At 34.6% G+C, this 22966-nt stretch overlaps 1 protein-coding gene across 1 annotated transcript in view; it reads right to left on the reverse strand.

Annotated features, from left to right (window-relative positions):
* The window catches only part of MTREX (Mtr4 exosome RNA helicase), a 45609-nt gene that overhangs the window by 13964 nt on the left and 8679 nt on the right, over positions 1–22966 (reverse strand). The window contains exons 9-18 of the mRNA XM_062599046.1: positions 22356–22454; positions 21456–21558; positions 21176–21307; positions 19897–19976; positions 18375–18485; positions 16884–16985; positions 15330–15455; positions 2559–2709; positions 713–885; positions 342–410 (exon numbers count right to left, since the gene is read on the reverse strand). Coding sequence (XP_062455030.1) covers positions 342–410; positions 713–885; positions 2559–2709; positions 15330–15455; positions 16884–16985; positions 18375–18485; positions 19897–19976; positions 21176–21307; positions 21456–21558; positions 22356–22454 — 1146 coding nt within the window. The remainder of the gene's footprint in view (positions 1–341; positions 411–712; positions 886–2558; positions 2710–15329; positions 15456–16883; positions 16986–18374; positions 18486–19896; positions 19977–21175; positions 21308–21455; positions 21559–22355; positions 22455–22966) is intronic.

Genomic DNA, 22966 nt, shown 5'->3' on the forward strand with positions numbered 1-22966 from the left:
CACTGATGCAGTATCTCAGACCCAAACTAAATAGCTTGAAATATTTGCAGTGTACAGTGTACCTTGGAACTAATTATTTGAGACCTGAGCAAGCATCTGCTCCAATACCATGCCAACATTTAAAAAGTAAACACAGGATTTAGAGTTTGTCCCAACTTCTGTAACTTTCCTCTTCACATTTTCACTTCAGGGACACCTGAGTTTTTAGTACCTCTTGGGTGAAATTTTTGGGTGAATTTTTCTTGCCTTTGAAAAACACAAATGAAAATAGGAGCTTTACCTTCTTTTTGGAAGAGACAGTAAAGTACATATTTGGCTAATGGAGATAATGTGTATTTTACCTTAACATTTGATTTCTTAGAAAAATTAACAACCACTCCCCATCCAAAGTCGTCATCTTCATTTTTTACCTGAAAATATTAAAAGATGTTATAACTTAATCCATGCATGAATGTATCCTAGTAAGCATATTTTTGTAGTTCTGTTATTTAAAACAGCAGTCATGGATTACTAGTCACCATTAAAATAAAATTAATTTCTCTTTCATTGCTCAATGTTTAACAAGGAAATATAATGAAAGTCAAAAGCATTGCTTAGTGGGGAAATTTTTAAACATGGTAAACTGGCAAAGACCTATGAACTCTAAAAATTTAATGGGTAGAGATCAAGGAAAAGAAAAAAGGGAAAAGGAAAAGGGAAAAAAAGTAGTTACCTTTACCAGTCTTCCTGGTTGCAGAAAGGGCAAGCAGTATTTTGGTTTGTGAACATATTCTTCAATCTCTTTACCCAATTTTGCAAGCTGTTGTCGGATTTTGTAATATATAACCACATTTTCTTCATTTGGGATTGCTATTTTGTTGTACTGTTCTTCCAGTTTATTCACTTCTACAAAAAAAGTAGTAAACCAGTAAAATTTCACAGAAATGAACAACTCTGCACATTTAGAAATCAACATTTTGCCTACAAAGTTTACTTCACTAGTATTTTGGCACCATTTTCAAGATACATTGTCTATTTACAATAATCCATTCTTGAGAAAGCTGGAGATGCATAAATGTGTCCATTACATTTTATTTATAATAGAAATTAAATATTTAAAAAAATAAAATATCATTTTACAAAACTTGAGAAAAACAGAGGAGTCTGGACTTCCATTTCCAGGAATCATTCATTTACATTTCCACAAATGTCCCATAAAGACTTGCAATGATTTGCAAGAAGGAATTCACTGCCAACAAGCACTCTTCTAACTCCTGTCTATGTAGATATGATTCTAGGTTTTAGTTTAAATTTCATTTCCTTCCTCTTTTTCACACCTTATTTAAGAAAACCAGTTATTATTATAAGCACTACGCTACTTGCCTTAAAGCTGGCAATACCACTAATAAAATTAAACAGAGGACAAATGATAAAGGTCTCCCTGCCATCCTATCAACCCACATTCTTGCATGCTACCTGAATGCATATGCATGGTAAAAAAAAAAAAAAAAAAAAAAAAAATCAGTAAAGCTTGAGAAACAGCTCAGGGAAGTATCCCCCATTTTCAGCAACCAACTTTTTTTTTTTTTTTTTTTTTTTTTTTTTTTTTTTTTTAAGGCTAGCATAGCAATTAATATCCATGGCATAATTTGCACCTTAATCTGAACAACCACTTCCCTGATCCGTATGTTTTGCCACAACTGAAGCAATTACAAAAGTCTAATACTCAGTATGGCACCTAAACTAAAAATACTCAAGAAATATGAATGAAGTTCTCTATCTCCATTTCTTCCTAAAAGCCAACGCTGGAATACCAGAACGAGGACTCAGGCATGCTAATTGGATCAGGTGGTTTCTCAGGAAATGCATTCTCTATCTTAAATACTACCCCTGCAAATCAACAGAAACTCTGCAAAGCAAAATTAAAAAAAAACCCTGCATGGCTATCAACCCTCCATGCATGCACAAAGTCACTATCTAGTTAACAGCCAAACAGATGAGCTGCTCATTCATCTGTGGCAAAGGAAGTGGATACTTCTCGTGCTCTCTGCATGTAGTTCGGGGAGCGGTTTCACTGTCAAACCCTGGCTGACGTCTTCAGAAACCAACCTGGGCTCATGAAAACACACTGTTTAAAGATACTGTGGAAACAGTGTGCCTTAGTTCTTTTTAGATATTGTAATGAGATATTAAAATTATATTTCTCCCAGCTAAGTTCTGCATATCAAAAAGGAGTAAGAATTTTCTTCCCTGCACAACTTACAAGCTGTAAGAATCTTTTTATTATTTTTCCCTCTTCTGTCCTACACGTTAGCAATGTGATAACCATTCCTGCCTGACCCAGAAGGAGAAAGCTCTCTTCAAAGACTGACAGTGCTGACCAGTCTAGCTCCTAAAAACAAGAAGTTACTCACTATGAAACTACGACAAAGTAACAACAGATGCAGTGACAATTGGTAAGTTGAGATAATAAGAATTACACAGGTATACTATCATTGTAAGAATAATCAAGTATAATTACTCTCTCACATATTTCATACTATGTCTCATAAATGAGTAAAACATCCAGTAATACTTACTTTCTACAACTCCTGGAATAGCTCTGTAATGTTGGAACTGATAAAACGATTTTTCTAACATGTATTCAGGGTTAATCTCCTCTACTCGAAGCAAGTTCAGAACCATGTTGTACGTCAGGTGGAATGCACTATTCAAGGGATCAGCTGAACCCTAAAAAAGATTCAAGAATATAATCTAATGAAGAATATTAATTACAGCTCGTAAGAACATATCAAATAAATTATAATGCAGTGTTTCCTATGAGGAATTGCTTTGATGGCTAGTGTAACTTGTCCTGAATTTAGATTACTTCTCTCATTAAATCCAAAGCAATTTTATTATGCTTAACATTAACAGGATCTATATGTTTATATGTCTCATCATATCTACATTTATATTACAGCATTATAAAATAGATTAAATATATTTCATTTAGTTTAAATGAAAAGCTTATTCATTTCTTAAAAATGCAATGAGTAATCCACTACTTTAACTCTCTTAAAAATTGGCTAGAATGCAGCATAACAGAAGTACAAGCAGTTTTTTCCTAAAACAAAGCTGAATCTCACAAATCTTTCAGAGCTCTCTGAAGGTGTTATCAAGCACACGGAAAAAGATAATCAAATCTACTTGATTCCTGAAAAGCTTATGACATGACACTCCTCATCCCCAAAGTAAAATAAGCCAGCCTTCAAGGGATTAAAATAAATAAAAAACACTCTTATGAATTACTAGCCAGAAGAACAGTGCGACTTAGCATTTTTTCAAAACCAAGAATTTTCCAGGGGGGACTCAGAGGGTCTCTGCTTATTTGTAAGAAATCTAGAAGAGGCACAGATAGAAAAATAACAGTCTACTAAAGATACTAACTCCTAGATCACTGAGCATACTAAGCATCCACAGAATTCAATACTGAGGAATAAAATGATAAATAAATTAGAACCAAAAGTATACAGCAGGAAGATGCAATAGCTTAAAATTCACTGTTTATTAAAAAGAGAACAACACTTGAATTAAAAAAGTTGTACTAAACAAGTGTTGCCATTTCAAAAATGCTATAAGTAAATTAAGTTATAACTGAACATTTGCAATAACAGAATTCAAGTTGATAAAAAGAAAATGAAGATGTTTCAAGACATGTTTTCCTAAAATATTCTGATTTACAGTCTTGATAAATGCACTTAAGTCCATTATTCCAGCTCGTATCAAAACTTAAGAAAAATCCTAAGGCTAATATGGCAGAATTCAGAAGTACATACTTTACTCCTTGCTAAGTAATCAGCAGTCAACTATTTCTCAATAGTTTTCATGCCATTCCAAGGCTATTGGAAGTGTAATACATTCTAACACAGACATTTTAGAAGTCTAGAGAAGACTGACATAGAACACATGCTCAAAATTTGCCTTATATAAAAATAGTTATACTGGATCTTCTCTCAACTCATTCCTTTGCCTACTGACAGAGTAAGGTATCTAGCAGAGATATTCCCTCATCATATTTAATAAAAAATGCATACGCTATTAAAAAATTCAACCAACTTAACTGATGATTAGATTATGTATGCAAATGCTGAAACTGAGATCAAGTGCTCTATTAGAACAAGCTAGGTCTAATGGATTTAAAACAATATTTCCACATGATATACATTTTCCATTTTACATGTACAGTCAGGAATCCTGAAGTTATATCCATTGATGCACTTACATCAGATTCACTCAGAGACAGTTTAAATCTAAGACTCCTTTACATGTAGGAGGTTTACAAACACTGTAATCATATTCATTTTTACAAAGAAGCCTTTAGCATATGCTTTTTCTAAGAAAGTAACAACAGGAATATAGGTAAAACAAGTTTAAGGTAAATCACATAACATAATATTTTGCCTTCCATGGCTACAGAGTCATTTAATCATACTAGCGTATATCTGGAGTAGACCATAAATACATATGAGGCTTTTCACCTCTAAGAGACACATCACAGAACAAGAATACTTCTTCAATTAGATCATGAAATACCTATTTAAAAAAACACTTGCAGTTCTGAAATTACCACAAATGGGCTCCTACTAACAGGAAGGTGTCAATAAGCACGACATTAACAGCGAAGCAGAGCAGCGTGGAAAGAAAAGCTCAAATTCCTATAGACTTCTCTATTCTGACATATCAAACAAAGATCAAAGAAGTTCTGTTGCTGATGCTAACCAACGTACGATGCTTTTTTCTTAGATCCGACAAATGGATTTTGTGTCCAAGCTTCTGTGTTTTCTAAATATATCTGTTGTTCTAGGAAAAGAAAACTATCACTCCCTACAAAGCTTGCTTCCCCGTAACACAGAATGCCATTTGAAGAATGGTATTTACTGAAGAGGACATAGATGTTATGTCAGTAACAGCAGGTCAGATTCTTTCCTACACCAACATTCACTGCTCTAGCCCAGGCATAAATCAGAGTAGCTGAAATGCACCCACTGGCTAGCTGCAGTCCTCGACATATCTTCAGACCAGCAGAGACCCGGCAGAAAGCGGCTCTGATCACACCGAGTCCCCCCTTTCCAGTCCTGACTTCCTACCCTACACTTTGTCAGAAAATGCAAGTTTGATACGTGAACTGATGGCTTTCTCAGAATTCACGGCTAACATATGACGGGGAATCTTTTTAGCTGGGCAAATACAACAGAGTAAAAATACTTTCAAAACCTCTTTTACAGGTAAGAAACAAAGCAGCCAAAACCACTGAACCAAATTTACTACCATTCATGCAGATCCGCTTTAAAGGCTTTCTCAAATTAGCACAGTTCAAATAGGAAGAGGGAGTGATTTAAAAACAAATGAAGAAAAGAGCTATTTCAAAGATTATATAAAGCAGACTTATCTGAAAAGCAGCATTTAAGCCAGCTGCTGATGTGGCAATTTTCATTTTAAACACATGATCAGCATTTTGCAATTTGAAAATAAAATCATACTATGAAAATAAAGAAGTTGAAAAGAATTAATCTTGTTTTGGCAAAAATTGTGCCTTGTTTCTTTTCCCTCATTTCACAAGCACATTTTTCTCTGAGTTTCAGAAATCTTTGTTCTCTCAGTGTTGTTCTGAAGGCAATACCATGTCCAAAATAGTTATGAGAAGCTTTTTTTTTTTTCCTGAAAATTGAAACAGTTATTTCTCCAAATCAAGTAACTCCAGCAACCTTACCATATTTCACCTTTTGCACAGCCAGTGAGTTCTGCAGGGTGTTTTACCCTCTACTGCTTACCCACAGGCAATCAGACCTGCATTTAGTGGGTAGCATCTGCCCAATTCCCTCTTTTTGATGACCTAGTAACAACATACAGAGTATCCATGTGCATTAGGAAACTATACAGGAAAATCCGGTTCTTCTACACCAAATGCACACAAAACTTGACTTGAGTATCACCCCTTCCCGGCAAATAATAAGGGTGGGCATGATTACTGCCGGACCAACATAAATAGGAAACAAAAACAGTAAAATAGTCCTCAGATTGTGGAGGGAAAAAAAAAAAAAGAAAAAGAAAAAAGATTAACAGGCAGGGAGAAGTGACACTGCTGCTGACATAAGAAAGGAAGAGGTGGCTCTTCACTGCCTCCCCTATACAATACAAAGCATTCAAGCCTCCTGGGTTTTGTTTGCTGCTAAGGTACTATAGGCCAAATAAGTTTAAAAGACATTTTCTTCATGAAGGTTTGCTCCTCCTGCAGTCCTTTTCTGCCCAAGCCCTGATCACCAACTCCCAGACTGATTACTTCTCTTCTTTACTTTCGTAAAAATATCATGACTCATGACACATCTAGCTCACCCTCTGCCACAGAGAACCCTGTCACGTTTACATGCACTTCCTCATCTATAAACGAGGGACACAACCACCTGCCTCAAGCTCTCGCAGGAGGCCGGCTGCAGGGAAGGCTGCTCCTTGTCTCCAGACGAAAAACGAGCCCCGCCAACCACGCACGCAGGAGATTAGGCAGAGGTGTAGCTGCTCTGTGCTGCAATGCAACCTCATGAAACGAATGCCCTCCCCTGGCCACCAGAAGTCACTTTCAATCCCATGCTTGGTCGATGACCTTACTGTTTTGGAGAACTACCATCCAAGTACTCCTTCCTGCTTTCTGCAAGTAATCCTCCTTCTCGACCCTTCAAAGAGACCAGTCCTCTCCTAGATCTTCAACAGATAGCAGCAACATATTTACTTCTGAGTATTTTCAGAAAAAGAAGAATGATGTTACAAATATTCTTATCTTTGTATATGAGAAGAAAATTCTCAGAAATTAATGACCTATTTGGTGTTCTTGTAACCATTTCTCATCTCAATACTTTTAAAGCCAATCTACCCAATCTACTAGAAGTATGCTTTCAGATTTTCTGAGGGGCCTGGAGCAGAATGATACAAGCTGATAATATTAAAAACCTAGCACATGAGAATAACCAATTCACTACACAGATAATTAAGTCAAGAATTATCTGCAAATTTTAATAGCTATACACTGTGCCCTGTTTAACTGTCAAAGATTCAGAACGGAGCCTCTTCTTACACTATTAAATCATCAAACAGGGCACTGAGTACTCACTAGTCCATTTTACAGTTTCTTGCCTGCATAAAGTATAAAGTTAAAAAGATTGAGGAGGAGGAAGACTGCTGTCTGGAATTGATATTAAAAAGTTTTATCGGATTTCTTATTACTATTAAGACTAGGAAGCCCTTGTCTGACCAGACATGTGAGGATTTTGTACACAACTTGCTGCCCAGCCTCTCACAGAAGACATGCACAAAGCTTTTACAAGGAGCATCAGAGGGCAAAGACTGTCCAAACTAAGAAAGAGAAAAAGGTAACTTTTAGCAACAATACAGTATCTTTCACAGTGATACAAATCAGATACTTTACAGAACATACTTTAGGCCATTTGGTCTGCTGACATTTTACTTACTTACCAGAGCATATAGAAATTAGCTGAATGACTGAGTTTCCAAAAAAGAAACAAAAAACAGCTTTACAGCAACAGTAAAGAGCAGAGTGCTTTGATGATATTAAAAAGTATCTTTTCTTTTTCCTTATGAGGGGGAAATATGTACACTTAGCTGTGATAGTCATCATTACTAATTTATAAGAAAAGAAACTGAAAGAACTTCTTGACAAATTTGCAAGACACAAAAATACCTTAAGGGAAATATTAATCAACATCATGCGTTTTTCCACACTTCAATTACATAATTTCTATGCTTTTCCAGTTTACTCTCAGAGAGTAAGATCTCTCTGAGAAACAAAGACTGAGTATTTATATTGGTAACAGGATCATCTTGAGCTACATTAGCATAATTGGGGGGGGGGGGAGGGAACCACAAAACCCCATTCTTTCGAGCTGCTTTTAACAGACAATGCTAGGTGACTATTTTAAGCACAAATATATTACCAGTCTGGCTTACTGCTTGGCCCCACACAAACACAGGCAGCTGTGGGTGGCAAAGGTCTGCTTTAGCAAGCTTTCCTGATGAAAATAGCTCAGGCTTTGGTTCCACAAACACTTCAGTTGTAAAAACACCACAGTACAAAAGGTAAAAATGTCCCCTTCCCTCCTATGCTGCTGTCACCTTCTGAAACTAGTTCTAGATGACTGAACTTTGAAGTCACTCACTTTCCCCGGCACCGCAGCTCCCACCAGCACAGTCTTAGTTTTACTTCAGGCTGGTAACTCCAAGTTCTGCGCTTCCACTAAGCTCTGTCTGAACTGACTGTGGAAAAAACAAACAAAAACCCCTACATGCTTGTAGCAAGATATCCTAATTTAATTGATATTTAACCTCTGAATTAAGTATTTAAAACTATGAATATGCTATATGACACAAATATTATACTTAAAAATAACTAAAAAATTTTTTAATTTTTGGCATTTTTAATCCTGTTTCTAATTCTGACCCAGGTGTCTTTGTGCTCTACTCTCGGCTCCAAAGCACACCCATTAGTTTGTACACGAACCTACAAGACAACTCAAAGTAAAGTGTTGCTGTATGTGTGTGATGTTCCCAACCTAGTAAGATTCTCCGAACACCTCAATCATAGCGTTGCTACATGAATCATTCTGCACAGAATATAAATGAAATTGGGGGGTAAACGGGAACACAACATTTAACGTGGGTTGAACACCATGCTGGGCAACGGTTCTTTTGGATTTGAGCTGGCCTGGTAACACTAACATTGCATAATATCCCAAGCAGTAATTTTCCTTCATCCAAGTCAGATGAACTCAAGGAAAGCTGAAACGGAAAAAACAAATGATATCTGCAGTCAAAAGCTACCTCAGCTCTTCATCACACATTGGTTTCTGATTTGCGATTACAGACTACTACTAGGTCAGTAGTGGGGCAAACTTAAAATTGCAGCAAATTTGCAGTACTCTATTTTTAATTTAAAGAAAATGTATAGCTTAAAGAGTGCATATTTCTGTAAAAATAACATATTAAAAAAAAACCTTTGTCTTGCCTTCATCTCATATTTAGCTTTTCTGTTTTACAAGTAAGAAGACAAAAACCTCTCTCATCAGTCAAAATGCATTAAAATTTTTAATACTTTGCAGAGATAAGCTTACCAAAGTAAAAGCAAATTTCAGAAAAATCTGTTAGGAAAAAAGTGCCTCCCACAGACTGGCCTAATAAAACTTCAAGTAACTTGTGGCACTAACAAGCAGCAACCACAATTAATAAATAATAGCAGTCAGCTTAATCCTACAGGCTCTGGAAAACATTGAAATAAAGTCCAAGAGTGACTAAACATTTTACGTGCCCTGTCTTCCCACACTTTGGCTGCAAAGATCAGGAAGAAGAACTGTTTGCCGTTCTTTTTTATCTGCTGGCTTGCATAATTGTCTGCAAAATTATGACCCCATTCAGGATGACATTTGAATATATCTTCCTTTAAACAGCTGAATACTCTCTATGATTTCACATTGAAATTCTGTTGCTTTCAAGCAGATTTTAAATTAAGCTTGGAAGGTAAGTATTTTCCTGAACTGAAGCCTGGAAAATTTCCCCAGTGCAAGTTTTCAAGTTTTATAAGAAAAAGAAAAAGAAAAAAAAAAAAAAAGTTTGGCACTTCTAAATAAAATAAAAAGTACTTTAATGTATTTTTTTAATTTATTTTTATTTTGATAAAAGGACTAGAATTTGTTTTTTCTCATTGAGATTCTCATCCATATCACAACTTTGAATTAGACAGACTGTTACACTGTTCTCTAACTACTCATGACAATAAATGTATTTCCTTAGATTTTGCAATTAATTTTCCAACAAGCCATGAATGTCAACCTCCAACCGAAGTCTATTTCTCTCCCAAACTTTTTTCAAATCCTGCTACATTTATTTTTATTTTCTTGTAAATGAGCTTTAAGTCAAACCAAAGTGCAATACTGTAATGAAGCTAGAATGTTAAGCTGGTATTTGTAGAGGGACTGAACATTGATGGACAAATGATCTCACCAAAAGACTTAACTGGCTGTTTGTATGTAATACCAACACTCAGGTTAAATGAAAGATTGCTATTTACTACTCACTCACAAGTAATGGTAGATGTCCTGAAATGCCACTTTTTCTAGAAACACCATAAAAGACTTTGGGAAAAAGTAAATGAAAAATTTGCAAGCACTACCGCTTTAAATGGGATGGATAACCATGAGTACAGAGCATTTTTTTGGTAAGAGCAAAGCAGTCAGCCATATCTTTCTATCCAAATTTTAATACAGGCTACTACAGTTTGCCCCAAAAAACATTCCACGCAGACACTCAGCTATTAGGATACCATCTCTTGCCAAACAAGCCTGTGCTCTGATTTTGCCAAACATTGTGCTAAAAAGCTGCTACATGCTGTATCTGACGGTACCTCGAGCTTACTTACAAAGGTTATTGTCACCAGTTCCCTGTTTCTGCCTTCCGTGGCAGCCGTGCATCGCTACCAAGCTCAGCCTCTCTGCTTCAGACAGTGCTATGCATTCCGTTTGCAAAAAGAATCTCTGCTGATGCTTTAACCCTAGGCTTCTCGCCTGGCCATACAGTAAAAATCCAGTACAAATTGTAAGAGCAAAAATGAAAACTCAATGCAATTAAATAAATCTTACCATGGAAAAATTGAGAAAAAAAAATAGAAAAGAATGAGAAAAAAATTCTCATTCACTTGGAAGATTTTCTATCTGCTACTTAAAGGAAGTCATTTGAACAAAAGTATATTAAAATAATTCAAGAGTATAGTGATAATGTATATAGAGAGATATTTTAAAGAAATAGCAAAGACTAGTTATTATTTGTGATTTTCCTAAATTTACCTAGTACATTAATAGCTAAATATGAGTTAAAACAACAGAACAACAAAAAAAATTCCTCAAACAACAGAATCTATGCTTTTGCTCTGGTTAATTTTTCAAGTTTTGCTATTTCTCAACCCAATTCAGGAGCATACACATACATACTTATTTTAAAACAAAGAAAAAGCCACATAAATATGTAAAGAAAGAGCAACATGAATATAAAGCAAGAAAAAGCAATTGAAAGAGCAGGCTCATAGCCTATCTGATCAGTCAATACCAGACAACTAAAAGAAGGAACAATCTCACAGTGAAAGATTAAGTGAACTACTTCTGCACAAGACAGTACCTTTTCTACACTTCAACCTTTGGTTTTCTTGAATTCTGATTTATCATGGATTTTTTTTTGTTATATCATAAAAATAGGGATTTTCTCATGACTCATGCAACAATTTTAGCAACTTGTTATACTTTTTAAAGTTAGGAATCCACTCACAATGTCACTGGTGCCAAAAGGTGGTGGTTATTATCATAACTGTGGCTTACGCAAAAATATTTTCATTTAGCAATTTTATCAGATAGCTCCTGCTCCACGAACTTCCTCTCATTGTTGGAGCTTCTCATTCTCTCCCCACCACTTGCAGCCTTATATTTATTCTTGATCAATCTAAATCTATTCACTCTTACATAAATATTGCTTTTTAAACTAAACAGAATTTTCCTTGTAACTGGGAGTCTGAAAGAGACTGAGCAGCATGTCATACATGACAGACAACTAAAATACAGAATCTAATCCTGCTGCCTGCAGTTACAGTGGAACAATGATTTTTGCTCTTTCAAAATTAAAATTTCCCAACAACAAATTGCACAGAGGTTGTACAAGAAAGCTGTGTAAAAAGGCAGGAAATTAGAGAGAAAGGCACTAATCCGTCTGAACTTCTATACTGTTTATTTGGCTAGCGTAATAAAACAACCTAAAAGGCAAAATAAAATACAAAAAGGCCAGACAGATTTCTAATAGAAGCATACAGGCCAAATAAGCACAGTACTGCCAATTCTGTAAATGAAGGCCCTGCCAAGGAGCCAGATGTAACTAGTGGCATACCTCCTACAGCTTGGCATTGGGGCACTTCATGTTCCATACACAAATGACATGGAAAGCATAATACTGTATATTTTATCTGGCTAGATAAATGTTTTCTTTCAATTTTTCTGTACAACTAGCTTTTCCTGGGAAGGAATAAGTAGATGCAAAACACTGATACACTCAAATACAAGTATCTGAAACCTACTTACATTAGCACATTCTCTTTCATTATGCAGTGACTCATTTTCATAATGTAATTAGTTTAAGATTTTTGACTTTTAGAGACATTACAGATTACCACTATATAGTATCCCAATTGTCTCTATAAGAATACATGCTTTTAACATGGCCAACTACAGACATGCTGGATTCAAAAGCCACCTAGCATCAAGGAGAAATGTTTTACTTCCTACCTAAACTAACATAATATAGCTAAACGTTTTAATTTTAAGAGTCAAGTATTTCATACTTGAAATACAAAACTGTAATTTATTGTGTTCAGAAAGCTGTTCAACAGTACTGTAACCATTGAGATTTATACATTTGTGCAAGTCATCATTTTACTAAATACTCAGTGGTCAAACAAATGCGATGGATAAACAAAAAAACCTAACAGCACTGAAGAAGACAAATCTGTGACACTGAGTTTAAGAAATGTTTACAAATATCCATCACAAGAACTTGATCTAAGATTTGAACTTTGAATTTAAGTTTGGAGAAGAGTACTGTACACAATGTCACAACGAACAGTGTCATAGCCAAACACAGCTGCAGTAATACTACTGGTACTGAAACATATACAAAGCTGTCATTTCACTGTTACAGTTATTAAGAAGTATTATCAGCTGCCTAGATGTTTTAATCTAGCGTTCAGAAAATGCTTTGGATCAGACATGCACTTGGGTTGAAGAGTTACAAGAAGAAATACTGCAAGTATCATTTTCCACGTTTTTTAAATTAATTTCTATGAATTTTTCCCTCTAAATCTTTAGCTTACACTGGAGCAAAGCCACAATGTTTAATGTGGCAGTAAAATACTAACTCAAGACATGATCATGATTTTACCACAGATGAACACTAGTAGTCAGTAACTAAATCATAAATCAAACGTATTTATCAATGAACAAAAAATATGAATACTCAAAGAGATGTTAGTTTGTACACATTCTTGGTCTGTTTCCATGTGAAATTACCTCTAAATATTTTACATTTAAAAGGGAAAATCTTTTTTTTTTTAATTCAGAAGGTAAAAAAAAAAAAACCAAGATCTAAGGGCTTACAGTCTCAATAAAGGAAATACTCTTTATTATTTCCTTAGAATCTAAAGGGGTGAAAAAATACAGATGGCATCCTAATGGATTTATTATTTTATTTCTTTTGTCCTAATTCATGCCAAGCAAGTTCAATAGTTCCCTAACTACAAAAAATTACAAATTTAAAAAACAACCCACCTTCTGAATGGTTGAGCTTCTACAGTAATCTCATGAAGTCTCACAATAAGTAATGGAAACATCCATTTTTCTTACAGTAAACTATTTAAGTTCATATAAATGAACTTCATTATGATATTCCTTACAGAAAGACAGATATAAGTATACAAAATTAATACTATTTATATGGAGTATTTTTTTATTCTCTGTTATTGTATCTCCTGCTGTTTAATTTTTTATCTGCAGAAATAAAACGTATAAATCTTTCTTCTTTCCTTAAGTAAGCAAGCCATAAGAATTAAGTTTCTTATTTCTAAAAATAATCTTAAAAATTCATAGAAACGCAAGATATCTAGTCTTCATGTATCTCAGAGACGCACACATGCTTTAAGTCTGCATGTAAACATATGGCATAAGCCCTTCCCATCCACTAAAAAGATAAAAATCCAATAAAGCAGTAGAAATAAATCCAAAATCTAATGCCACCATGCATGAACGAGTTCCAATATTCTTCAAGTTCCTTATTTTACTACATTGATTAGCTATAGCCATAATGTATCATTCATGAGAATTCTGACTTTGAAAAGTCAAAGGGTATCTGTTTGTAACACAGATCTAATGTTAATTCACCATAAGTATGTACAAGTGGCTTTAACAGAGCAAGATACAAAACATGAAGTATTCACATGTGCATAATTAATAGCAGCCACCTAGTTATTTTTCCCCTTACTCTTGCTGGAACAAAGTAGAGAAATATTGGCATCTGATGTTTCTTTGGTACAAGACCTACAAATTACATGTTTTTTTTTTTTTTTATTAACATACCCTGATGCTGACTGAAGATTATTCACAAAATTTTATACAAGGCCTAAAAATATTACAAATGCAGTCTGAACACAAAATGACCTGTTATTTGTATCAAGGACACAAACTCCTGAGTAGTATGCAGAACAATTCCCCTAATGTTTAATTTTTACACATTCACAGTGAATGTAAGTTGCCTTGGATAGTTAATACACACAATAGAGTATGCTTCAATTACACTGCTTCAATGCAGTGTTTCATACATTGGAATTTAAATGAAAACGAGAATGAGTGTAATGGTTCATATTCAGTTTATAAAGTAAGACAGAAATACTGTAATCATCTATAACAACTTCCTTAACAGTTTGGTACAACCCTATAACCTAATGCCGACATCAATCACAGGAGCAGTTTTCAATCTTTTTTGATCTGCGAATCATTACAAGTGCCAATAGGCACTATTATGAGGATTTCCTCACAGTTAATATAAGCTTGCTAACAATTGTCTTCCTTTCTTAGTCATCTTACAGAGGAATAATGCATGCACCAATGGGTTTGCACCGTAAGTGCAGCTTTTTACTTCCTTAAAACCCTGAAAACCACGATCTCTCAAATAATACTCCATTTTTGATTCTAAAATAGCCACAGATACTATTACTCCTTATAAAAACTTAGAGTGGGTAAAAACATTCTACTAAAACATGACTTAATTTTTTGCATGATTTCGTTCATTTTGTCTATTACACTGAAGGGTCCATTACCAAGGTTTTATTTCACCGCAGAACCAACCATTTAACTGTTCTTGTGACAGCTCAGTGAACCTTTTCTAGTTCATCAATATCCTTGAACTGTCTGTGGTTAGCAAGAAAGAAACAAGGTATGGCAATACCCGTGTTATCGTTAGAAAACACAACATAATTCTACCTCTGCTTCCTGAAATTCCTGTTATATAGAGAAGAATAATAGTTTTGGAACTTTGCTCCCCGCCAGAAAGCTTTGATTTAATGAGAACTCAGTGAAACACCATAGTCCTTTCAGAAGTTGTCATTTCCTAACTGTGTGATCTACATATGTTCTTTTCCTAGATATGTAATTCTGTGTGTCATTTACAGTATTCAAATGGTGACCACCTTAGTGAGGAGGAAAAAAAAATAGATTCTACACTACCTTCAAAAGCTGCTTGCCAATTGTTGGGCTCATCTTTTCATCCACCATAAGAATCACTATTCCCCTGTCATCCATACCTCGGCGTCCCGCACGACCTGACATTTGAATGTATTCACCTGATGATATCTAGGATAAAGGAAGAAGAAGAAAAAAGGATTTAATAAATATGTTAGAAAGACAGCAAGAATATATAAAATGCTGCTTACGATTACACAGCAAATGACCGCAACGTTATACCAAAGCTATTTAAAGACATGAACTTCTCACAGATCAAATTCATTGTTAACCATAATCGATCACTAAGTTAGAAATCCATGACCATGAGTAACACGTGTCAGCAGGAAAAATTAACCAATGCTCTCATAGGTACATTTATTAACACCTAGCTGCAATGATTTCTGTAACACCTTGCATAACTTTAATATGCAAAAAAGGCACTTTACTTCAATAGAAGACTGCTAGCACAGCAGAGATTACTTAAATATAATGCACCTTCACTGCCTTCAAATAATACATCACTTCATTCACATGTAACATAAAAATATTGATAAACAGCAAAAACAACACTTTTATGCCAGTTAATGAAATTAAAGTGATGATGATGCTCACTCAGAAAGTGATAAAGAACACAGACGTAGACAAGAGCTGGCTATATCTGGTTTTCTATGTTACCCTAGGTTTCCAACATAAAGATGTAAGACTTTTTTTGTCATTTATGATACTTACATTTTTAGCAACTTCCTGAGTCTTACCTAAAGCCTTATCTCCAAAAAATAATTAAGAAAACTGATAAATCATTTTAAAAGTATGAGCTTCACATATCTGATACCTCAAACACAGCTATTTCCCACATAGTTGATGACTGGTTTGTAAAAAACATCAAGAGATCTGATGCTTATTTCAACAGGCACATATTAAGTTACTCATCCAGTTTGCCCAAATATTCATGTCTCTAAAAAAGGAATTAGCTTATTTATAAAATGTTTTGTAATGCATCCTAATTTGTACACCCTAATTAATACATGTGAATCAGAGATCTTGTTTTAAGCTTTTAAACTCTCACATTATTTGAGATCCAGCTATTTAAGAATCAGTCTCTCCCTCACTGTCTTTCTCCGGGCTACTGAAAATATTCTGCTATAAGAGAAAAATCATCACTGTCCCGAAGCAAATGATCTCTTTTCTTGGGTCTGTCAAAACCCTAATTTCATGATCATCATGATCTAATACTAAGCTCAATTCTTCTCCAGATTCTTCTGGTTTTGGACAAGTTGTGCAGAAGTCTTTTAGGTTAATCAGTCAGCTCTAACCTGTATTGGACGTCCTTTTACCATATCTAAAATAAATAATCTCTCAAGCATACTATGAGGAATCTTGTTTTCGGGAATTTGCACACTAATTATAAATGACTTAGTGAATAAATAAAGATTTTTAAAAGAAAAAAAGTATTTTTACTACATTGAACTGGATATACCAACAATAAATTTAATCTTAACGAAATCTTAAATATTGCAATTCAGTTATTTATCTACAGAATCTGTTTTTTTCACATACCCATCGGAAATCCTTCCCATCAAATTTGCAGGCACTTGTAAACAGCACAGTCCTGGCTGGCATATTAATTCCCATCGCAAAAGTCTCCGTTGCAAATAAGGCCTAAATAAACAGACTGACGTTAAACAAGCAAAAATGATGGCTCTAAACCAAACATGTAAATAGTCAGAGATTGCTAAACAAAGCTTCTCCAGATTTTCCTTCTTAGGTGTAATCTTGGTAATGCAAACAAAACCATTCTTTCTCCCCTTCCTTTTTTTCCTCTAGAAAAACATAAAAACTAATTATATGGGACCACATGGACTCCAAAACAAAACAGAAGCCCTGCAAATGCATTAAATGCCAGAAATGAAAAAAAAAAAGAAAAGAAAAAAAAAATCTAATTTGTTCTCTTAATGATTCAGTAGCCTTTGCCAGCTCCAATAATACTCTCATATGAATTACTATAAGAGACATAAATAAAAGATGAAAAATAGCACTTGCTAGATTTCAAAATACACTCCCACCCCTTGAACCTGTTTTTCACTACCATAGATTGCACTATTACATCTTTATATACATCCATATAACATGAGATATACAACGGGTACGCTTTTCAGAGTAGTTACATTTCCCTGTAAAATTGATGTCTTACAGGAATGCAAGTTATATGGGGTGCAAATTATATTAATGAAAAATAATACAAGCTTAATTTCTATGTTCAAAGTTTGCAAAAAGAAAATAGAGATAGATAAAGTTGTGGGGGGTTTTTTAGGGCATCTGCTAGATGCTCCGAACCGCTGGTCCCTTAAGGTAACTGACAAAGATTGGTAAATGTCTACAATCTTTATAGGAACAAAATACAAAAATTGAAGAAAATTTGAAGTTTAGTTTCTTTTAAGTTGAAATACTTTACAGTAAAATCTCGAACTCTTAAAACTAGATCTATGAAGCACTTAAGACATCTTAATCAAAGCAATGAAGACTACCAACTTCTAATACAAAGCAGAGTCAAGGGGGAATCTTCAAGAATTTTTTTTCAGATAAAGGCATTTACAAAAATATGCACATACTCTAAAGCATAATAACACATCAAGAGAAGGGAGCTGCAGCCAGTTATATCAATCATGTTATGTTGCTGGAAGACCTCCAGCCTTCCCAAGCTGCTGTATGCATTTGTAGAATCCAAGACGTAACTCCGCAGAACAAAGTCCTCCCCTTCATACCGGTCTGGTTCTTTCTAAAATAGTTTGCTTACTCATACACAGAATATTAAAAAAAAGTTTTGACAAGTTCTAAGCTCTACGCTCCTGCATAGAAGCACATATAAAACACAAAACATTTTTCACTTTGGCATGTACAATGAGTCTTCTCCCCTTTTCCACTTAAGAAACAGATCTCTACTATTTAAAGTACATATGTACACTCTGAGGCAAAGTATACTTCTTGGTTTGTTAGGACTACTGACTGTGTATTCATAATAGAGCAAAACCTAAGAGACATGAAACATACCTTTATTAGGCCCTCAGAGAAAAGAATTTCTATCGTTTCTTTTAAGATAGGAAGCAGACCGCCATGATGGATACCAATTCCTCGTTTCAGAAGAGGAAGTACATGTTCTACCTGAGAAGAAAGATATTAAGGTTGGTAAACAAGTTTTAATATACTCAACTGAAAAAGAAAACCTACAGGGAAAACCTCAACACTGCTCCTAGTGTTCATATAATTTGCCATTTTCTGATCTAAGACACAATGAAATAACGTTTTTTTAATTACAACTAGGAATATGATGAAAGGTAAAGCCAACAACCAACCTTTTCAGTGACAGAGTAGTCTTCAGTTGGGTTAGGCCAACTGTGAAGCTGTACCCTAACTTACATATGCAATCAGTATTTGTCTGTATTTATTTAAAAATTCTCTCTGATATAAAATAATTTTTGGAGATACCGAACCTCCTATGCAGGAGCTGTTGTTTGAATTTTAGGTGCAGTGATTTCATTTACTGATACATACACAGCGAGGTCAGCTTCTATGAGAGCTGTACAGAGAAATTCAGGCTGTAAATGACTGAGATCATCTCTGAAATTGCAAAAACATTATTTAAACAAACTTCTACATAAACTTCGCTTTGTCTTTGCTTATTTTTGCTTTGAAAACAGAGATTCAAATTAACAATCTGACCATCAACTTTTCATTACCATCTCAAAACAAATTCTGAGAACATCCTTTTCAGATGTCATTGCCCGGACAGACCAAATCAGTTTGCTTGGCCGTAAAGTCACTGCTGTAAGCTATGCTGAAAACATCGTACTTAACAGCACATAACATTTTATATTAGATTCCTATTTTCAATTCTTCAATTTACAAACAAAACAGATTCAAACTAATCTGCAGGTGAGTAGGCACAGTCAAAAATTACATGGGTTAGTTTTTTCAAGGAGAAATTGCCACACTCACTGAATCATAAGAATCAGTACATTAAGACACAAATAAATCATAGAAAATGGGGAGAAAAAAAAATAAACATAAGTTTTTGTATTTGTTACAGAAGATCCGAATCCTGTAACAGTCTATCCTTTTAGAAGCCTGTATTCTTCTACTATAGAGATATAGTAGAGTGACTAAGCATAGTGACTAATGAGTGTAGATGCATCCGTTCAACTTTGTGAAAGGCTCAGCTGTCAGGAACTGATAAGGTGCCAGTGCATCCTCCTCTGAACTATTTCCAGGTAGTTTTAATCCAGACATATTTCTTTACATGTCCTCACATTTAGCTAAAACATAGGAAAAGCTAAAACAGAGGACAGCTACTTCATGGTTAATTTTGGCATGCAGCATCTGTTGGAATGGCAACTGGAAGAAATCCTGGTCACTGAGTCCTTATTTAACAATGACAAGGAGCAGATATAAAGGCACAGAGACCTGTAAGAATATCCAGTTCATGTTTTATTTTGTATCCAGTTCAAAAGAACATAGTTTTAAGAGTTGCAGAAAACAGGTGAGCAGCAGTTACCCCTATTAAATCTCCACTCACCTGCGGAAGCTTTTTGTCTTCCTCTGACAGACAATCAATTGCATTATTGAATACTTCTTCAACCATCTTTTTTTCTTCATCTAAAAAGACAAATTGTAATTTACTACAAAATCTAAGAGGCTAATACCCTACGTAAAGCATCACTAAATTCTAATATTTACAAAACTGGAAGACTATGAAGTCTATAGAAAACCAAACGCAACAGGTCAGATGAGCAAGACTTGAATATCAAACTCCAGGGACCGTACAGTAACCAGAAGTAGATGCTTAGGGAAAAGCGAGAACACAACAAACCCGGAAGAATAATCCAGACTTCAACTATTTTCAAACTCAGGGAATTCCTGAGCTTGGAGGTTTATGAAATAGACAGAAATTACATCAAATGTTTCTCTTCCATCTCCTAGGCCCTGTCTGCATGGACACAGGTTTATCCTCTCGCCTGCTAAAGTTTATACACTTTGTATTTTAGTAGTACAAATATCAATAATATAGTCAAAGGCATGACTGAAGAAAGAGTATAAATACGCATCTCTACACTTATTCAAACCTTTACATTTTCTGACAGAAAATAGCCATTTTCTGCATTACTTTCCAACAGTGAAGCAGTTGCTATGATTGGAGCAGTAAGCAAGAAGTCTGCCTTCAACATACCATTTCCTGTTTGTGAACTGTTTACATATAACAGATTCCTCATTTTTGTTGCTATTCCTAACATTTCCAAGAAGTTATTAACTTAAGCTTATTTTCCAAGCTTGTTTTATTTTGGATTAAGACCAATCTTATTTGTTTATTGTTTGGGCTCTTCTTTGGGGAGGAGGAAGGAAGCAAACAAAATTAGGTTGAATGGTTGATAAAGAACAGTCTGCATGGTTTGTTCTACAGCTCTTTTGACACTTTCAGAGAACACTCAGATATCTACTGCATATAACATTGAAAATTTTGGAAAATATATTTGTTATGATCACTCTTTCAATTCTAGACAGAATTTTCTAGAAAGTTTAGTGCCATTATTACAGTCAACAGGATTTTGGAGAAAGAACTGAAGTTTAAAATAAAGTAGCAGATCAACATTGTGATGACCAAGTATCCTCTGTTTTCCAACTGTTTCTTACTGTGAATAGCTCAAGGTATTAAAATAGTAAATTAAAAAGTTATAAATACTTTGACTTACAAATTCGTTTTACACAAAGAGTCTCAAAAAAACCAGAGATACCTAACAAGGAAAATGTTTTACCTCAAACTACTGTTAGATGTAAAACTATATTTTACTTATCTGTACCTGTATTGAAATCTAACTTTGTCATCTGAAGTGCATAGGCTTCACAATCTTTTTTACTGAAGCTGAAAATAATTACAGGTTGGAAATTCCTTTCCATGATCATCTTTACGATCTTAAACACATTTGAAGGACCTGCAAAGAGATTATATTAATTTCAAAGTTATTTTAGCAAAAAACGCCTTACAGAATTACAGACTAATTGAGATACAAGTGTAATTTACATGCATTTTTTAAGGTAGCTGCACTATATAAGTTACTTAAGAACAGGATTCAAACTCACCTTTTGTTCCTCCTTTTCTGCCTTTCTGGTCCCCCTTTGCTAAGTCTCCTGCATCTCTAAGTACTTGCATTGCTGTGTTAAAATTATCTTCTCTGAAATCTCCCTAGGTATAAAATACAACCTTTGTAAGCCATTACTCTTCTTCTTGCATAGCCCACTGAAAAACACTAAATTACTGTTTCACATACTCAGTATCGTTACCTTATATTTATAGGCAGAAGGACAAACGAATGCACAAACTAGCAAGCAACTTTACTAGGTCATTGGCAAAGCTCAGAATAAGATTGGTATCTCTATCCATTCATTATCCACTCATAACTACTCAACCACATCATTAGCTATGTTATACATGCTGAATGATAGAGTATCAGAACTAAGTTCTATCAAAATTTCAAGTCTACATTAAATCAGACTACCCAATGAAGACCTATTTTCAAGTGTATTACCACTGTCACTGGCATTTAGCTTCTGTTGTGCAAGTGGATGACTGACATTAAAAAAGTCAGTATTTTATGAATCACCTAATGACACAAAAATATTTTGCCTCTTTAACCAAACTCACACACAAAGGGTACTACCTTTTTTTTTTAATTCAACTGAGAAAGAGTACAAGAAACATCAGCTACATTGCAGATCTACAGAAAGCAGCACACAGTTTAGAAAAAAAGACAAAGATGGAGGCATTTAAGACATCTTAGCAAATATTACCCATCTGACAACACAGTATTAGATAACAAAAACTGCAAAACTTAGCAGTAATTCAGAAATCACTGTTACCCGTTTGTACTTTGTTTTAATACAAACTATCCTTTACATAACCAACCCAAATCCTGCAAAAGATCAGCCTCTTAACTGATAAGCGAGGAAGAAGGTCTTCAAAAAAAATGGAGTATTCCTTACATTTTCATCAACAACCAAATGGAGTCCATCTCCTCCTGCTGGGAATATATAATGCTGCAGTGGAGTGGGTCGATAGTCTGTATATATCACGTGGCAAGGCTATAAAGAAAGAACAGCATATGCATAAAAACTTTAGGTTTCTAACTGCATTCTAAAAATACTTGCTTGATAGATAATCAAACATATTACCAGTAAAACAAATCTTTCTAAAATCAGAAATCAAGACTCACAGAAACTAAGATAATAGATTTTCTTTTCTGAACATGGATTTTGTACTTGTAGGTTGAAAATCTCTTTGAAGAATACAACTCAGCTACAAAATTTTGTGATATAACAGAAAAAAGTAAAGATAGGTAATGATTCCTTCTGTACTATTACACAGACTCAAAATACTAAACATCCTTTAAAACCAAAGCAAGAACTAATAATTTGTATATTAGAAAATAGCCTGTAGCACTACTTAGACCATCCAAAAAAGGCACAGTATAGACTTTTTAAAATATTGCGATTTCATTACAAATCTAAAAATTGTATTTCACCCGATGAGTCTCCTCTGTTACTTAAGCCATTTTGCACTATCAATCCTAAAAGAAACGTGCTGTATGAATTCC

The sequence above is a fragment of the Rhea pennata genome, chromosome Z (assembly GCF_028389875.1).
Source record: "Rhea pennata isolate bPtePen1 chromosome Z, bPtePen1.pri, whole genome shotgun sequence".
Lineage (NCBI taxonomy): Eukaryota > Metazoa > Chordata > Aves > Rheiformes > Rheidae > Rhea > Rhea pennata.